Source organism: Lathyrus oleraceus, chromosome 7 (genome assembly GCF_024323335.1).
Source record: "Lathyrus oleraceus cultivar Zhongwan6 chromosome 7, CAAS_Psat_ZW6_1.0, whole genome shotgun sequence".
Taxonomy (NCBI): Eukaryota; Viridiplantae; Streptophyta; class Magnoliopsida; order Fabales; family Fabaceae; genus Lathyrus; species Lathyrus oleraceus.
The window spans coordinates 12,735,713-12,740,623 of record NC_066585.1 but is presented as its reverse complement, the minus strand read 5'-3'; the positions used below and the strand labels follow the sequence as shown (position 1 = coordinate 12,740,623).

Genomic DNA, 4,911 nt, shown 5'->3' with positions numbered 1-4,911 from the left:
CCGTTGAATTGACCCTAATTTGGATTTAGAATGCTGAGAAATTGTGATGAATAAGTTGTGTGAAAACTGTAATTGAATCGATAATGGTGTGTGTCGTAAATTTCCGAATGTATAGCTTTTTACGGAATTGGAATCGGAGGTCCGGAAGTCCTCCAACGGCGGAAAATGCGGAGAATTCTGCATTCTGCCTTGTGTTAGCGCAGGAACAGCTTCTGTCTTGCGTTAACCGGTTAACCCAGGGTGTTAACCGGTTAACACTGTTATGTATTTTGAATAATTGCTGTTTTGTCTGCGTTAACCGGTTAACCCAGGGCGTTAACCGGTTAACACTGTTAAGTTTTGGGCAGGAAGCGTGTTTGTGCTGCGTTAACCGGTTAACCCAGGGCGTTAACCGGTTAACACTGTTGCAGAGTGGAAAAATTGTTAATTAAAATGTTGTGTGCCTAATTGATGGTTGCCTATATCGGTGTGTGATATAGTATGGATTATTTCCCGCTGTTTTGAGCAGTATAGGTATTAGTAGAGTGTGCTAATACTGTGTTTAATTATTTGACATGATATGATGTGTTGGTACATGTGTTGATAATGTATGATGGCATACATAAGGTTGTGAATGTGTATGTTATGCATGTGTTGTGAATGGACTGTTTTATGGCTTAGAGAATGAGCATCGGTCCATTGTGGATTATTGTTGTGATGTTGCATGGCTAGGTGATTAGCGTGCATAATGTGGCCTTTATGGTGGTAGCTAATTCCCATGGTGAGGAATTAGTGATGTTAGTCAATTGGACTGCTTTGATGTTTGCATGCTAGGTGAATTAGCGTGCATAACATGGCCCTTGGGGTGGTAGCTAATTCCCATGGTGAGGAATTAGTGATGTGAGTCACTAGGTCTCAAATGAGTGGGACTGGTGAGCTTGGTAGCCGTACCGGGATTTGGTCGGTGAGGTTGAACTGTATGTTCACGAATAGTCGGTACCGCATGCATGGAGTCTCATTGCATAATATATGTGTAGTGTATAATATGAATGGATGTATTCCAATGTTATACGTGTGTTGTGTTGGCATTGAGCATGAGTATGAATTGGGTTGTTATTGAGTATGATATTTGAGTGATGTGCCGTTACTGAAATGTGTGATACGATTAGGGTGATTAATGTGTTAAATTACTTAACATGACATTATATTCTATAATGCTTATTATATCGATTGAGGAACTCACCCTTACAACTATTTTTCAGGTAACGAGCAGTGATTGAGTAGAAGCTAATGCTTGGAGTTTAGAGTAGTCTCCTTAGTGGGTCATGCTCTGATAGATGTAACATCGGGAGGGAACATTTTAATTGTGTTGTTGGTGTTTGTTGAACCAGTTTACATGTAGTATGTTACATGTTTTGAATGATCGATTTGATCTCTATCCGCTGCGTGTTGTGCAATACTTTATGTTTTGAGTTAAATAATGAGCATGACTAAATAGTATGACGAATGGTGCGAAATAATTGTGTGACACCCTTAAATGCATGATTACTCTGATTTATATGTTGTTATTTTAATTAAATATTTGGGATATTTTAGAAGGGTGTTACAGTAGACATTCCCAAAATTGATAATTGTCGTTGTCCTTAGAAGCACAACGAAGATCTCACACCAATAATAAGATCTTCATTTATGCTTGAAACTTGAATAAACCTCCAAATCAGAACTATTACTATTGCTTTCACGTTTACTAAACAATTTTTGAATGAGAGAAGAATATGCATAATTCATTCTTATTCTTCGATTAGGATAACATATGCATTTTGTTTTTATCAGCAGAATATGAAGAATATGACTATGATGAATTTACATAGAAAACGAAGGTTATGAATGATCGGGAAGATAAAGAAGAATTAATTTCATGATCTAATTTTATTTGATAGATATAAACTAATGTAAGTGAAGACATTCAATATAAATAATAAATAATAAAGTAATTACATAGACATCAATTAGGATGTTACGTAGACAAAATTTAACTCCATTTAATTGAATAAACTTTTTCAAAAAATTGAAGGATTCAAATGACCTTTTTAAAACTATAGACCAAAACAAACCTCACATAAAAAAATACAAAAATAAAAGAAACTAACCTATGTATTAAAAATTGTGAATAACAGAGCTAAAATATTTTAACTAATATGTTTTTATTATATTAAAGAACAGAATTTAATTAAAATATATCGTAAATTGTAAATATTGATAAAAATAAAAATATTATTTTTTATATAAAATTTAATTTTAATTTTAATCATATATAAAATAATATAAATTGATATAATTTTTTTATACAACATAGTAATTAATATAAAATAATTAATTAATATTATCTTAAATTAAATCAAAAGAAGCTAGATATTTTAGGAGTGAAATAATATAGTACCATTTAAATTAATATTATCTTATATTAATACTAGCACCATTTAAATTTTAAATAGAGTGAATAAAGAAACAATACTACAGTGAACGCACAGAAAATGCAAAATCCTCGTTTCATTTATTACAATTCACACACAAGTTCTTCTTCTCTTCACTGAAACACTCGCTCATTTCTAAAATCTCTCACTGCTCTCAGATTTAGGGTTCCATCTTCAATGGCGGCTCCACCACACCGTTCCTCCAAAACTGAATCCTACACCGACAACAAACGCAAAGATGACGTCCGTCAATCCAACATCATCGCTGCACGTTCCGTCGCCAACGCCGTTCGCACCAGTCTCGGTCCCAAAGGTATGGACAAAATGATTTCCACCTCTTCCAATGAGGTTATCATCACCAACGATGGCGCCACCATTCTCCACAAGATGCAGGTTCTCCAACCCGCCGCTAAGATGCTCGTCGAACTCTCCAAATCTCAAGACTCCGCCGCTGGTGACGGTACCACCACTGTCGTCGTCATCGCCGGCGCACTTCTCGAAAAATGTCTTCTCCTTCTCTCTCATGGAATCCATCCTACCGTGATCTCCGATGCGCTTCATAAAGCTTCCGTCAAGGCTGTTGATATCCTCACTGCCATGGCAGTCCCGGTCGAACTCTCCGACCGTGAATCGCTTGTCAAATCCGCTAGCACTTCGCTTAACAGCAAGGTTGTTAGTCAATACTCTTCCCTCCTCGCTCCAATCGCCGTCGACTCGGTTCTCTCCGTTGTGGACTCGGATAAACCTAACATGGTTGATCTCCGTGATGTCAAGATCGTGAAGAAGCTAGGTGGGACTGTGGATGATACTGAGCTTGTGAAGGGTTTGGTGTTTGATAAGAAAGTAAGCCATGCTGCTGGTGGACCTACCCGTATGGAGAATGCTAAGATTGCTGTGATTCAGTTTCAGATTTCGCCTCCAAAGACTGATATTGAACAGAGTATTGTGGTGAGTGAATATTCTCAGATGGATAGGATTTTGAAGGAAGAGAGGAGTTATATTTTGGGTATGATTAAGAAGATTAAAGCAACTGGTTGTAATGCCTTGTTGATTCAGAAGAGTATTTTGAGAGATGCTGTTACTGATTTGTCTCTACATTACCTTGCTAAAGCTAAGATTTTGGTGATTAAAGATGTTGAACGCGATGAGATTGAGTTCATTACCAAGACTCTTAATTGTTTGCCTATTGCTAATATTGAGCATTTTCGTGTTGAGAAGTTGGGTTATGCTGATCTTGTGGAGGAACTTTCTCTTGGGGATGGGAAGATTGTGAAGATTTCAGGGATTAAGGATATGGGGAAGACCACAACCGTGCTTGTTCGTGGATCCAATGCGCTTGTGCTTGATGAGGCGGAAAGGAGTCTGCATGATGCTTTGTGTGTTGTTAGGTGTTTGGTTGCGAAGAGGTTTTTGATAGCTGGTGGTGGTGCGCCGGAGATAGAGTTGTCTAGGCAATTGGGTGCTTGGGCGAAGGTGTTGCATGGAATGGAGGGTTACTGCATTCGGGCATTTGCTGAGGCACTTGAAGTCATTCCTTATACTTTGGCTGAGAATGCTGGTTTGAATCCGATTGCGATTGTTACTGAGCTGAGGAATCGTCATGCGCAGGGTGAGATAAATGCTGGAATCAATGTGAGGAAAGGTCAAATTACAAATATCCTTGAAGAGAATGTGGTGCAGCCACTGCTTGTAAGCACAAGCGCTATAACCTTGGCAACAGAGTGCGTGCGGATGATTTTGAAGATTGATGATATTGTCACTGTGAGGTAGAGTTTAATGGAAAGTGGCATAAATTTGGAGAAAAACTGAATTGTATTATGTCTTTCATACGCGCTTATTTTAAATTGGTAGTTTATGTTGTCTGTAGTGAATTTGGTTAATCGATTTTGACTCTGGCTGCTGTGTTTATTTCTAAATTTGGACGCCCTTGTGGATTGTGATACTAACTGCAGTTATCAGAAGGACTTGTTATTTGTATTGTGAGTTTTTCAACAGTTGATTATTTGATTGTGTTTATGTATTTACCTTGTATTCTGGAGTTGAATGAGTGCTTGGAGTTGTATTGTTGAATTATGCTGTTAGGACGTTGGGGGAAGCATCACAAGACTTGAAACTGGAAACTGTTATTATGTTCTGCCCTCTTTATCTTTTTAGTATTTATAAAAACTTGTAGAGATATTCGTGAAATTAGAGGATGTTGGAAACTAGTTATGTTGAGGATTACTCCTACTCCTATTGATATTCCATTGGTTGCTGAGTTAGGATGGATCCTAGTGGCATTACTGTTATTATATGTCATGAAGTAAAACTCATAAACTCATCTTTCTAGAGCTGGCCATGTAAATATTTTATAGAATTGGAATTTAGTAAAACTCATCTTTCTAGAGCTAGCCAGGGATGAATATATCAAAATGATATAAATATTTTCTAAAATTGGAATTTGTAGTTGATCTTAAAG

The 4,911-nt window shown here is 37.2% G+C and overlaps 1 protein-coding gene across 1 annotated transcript; it reads left to right on the top strand.

The window, feature by feature from the left end:
* Positions 1 to 2,477: 2,477 nt before the first annotated feature.
* On the top strand, positions 2,478 to 4,430 carry LOC127100631 (T-complex protein 1 subunit delta). The gene has a single exon (XM_051037875.1). The coding sequence runs from the start codon at positions 2,631 to 2,633 to the stop codon at positions 4,221 to 4,223; it is 1,593 nt and encodes a 530-aa protein (XP_050893832.1). The 5' UTR covers positions 2,478 to 2,630; the 3' UTR covers positions 4,224 to 4,430.
* The last annotated feature ends 481 nt before the right edge of the window (positions 4,431 to 4,911 follow it).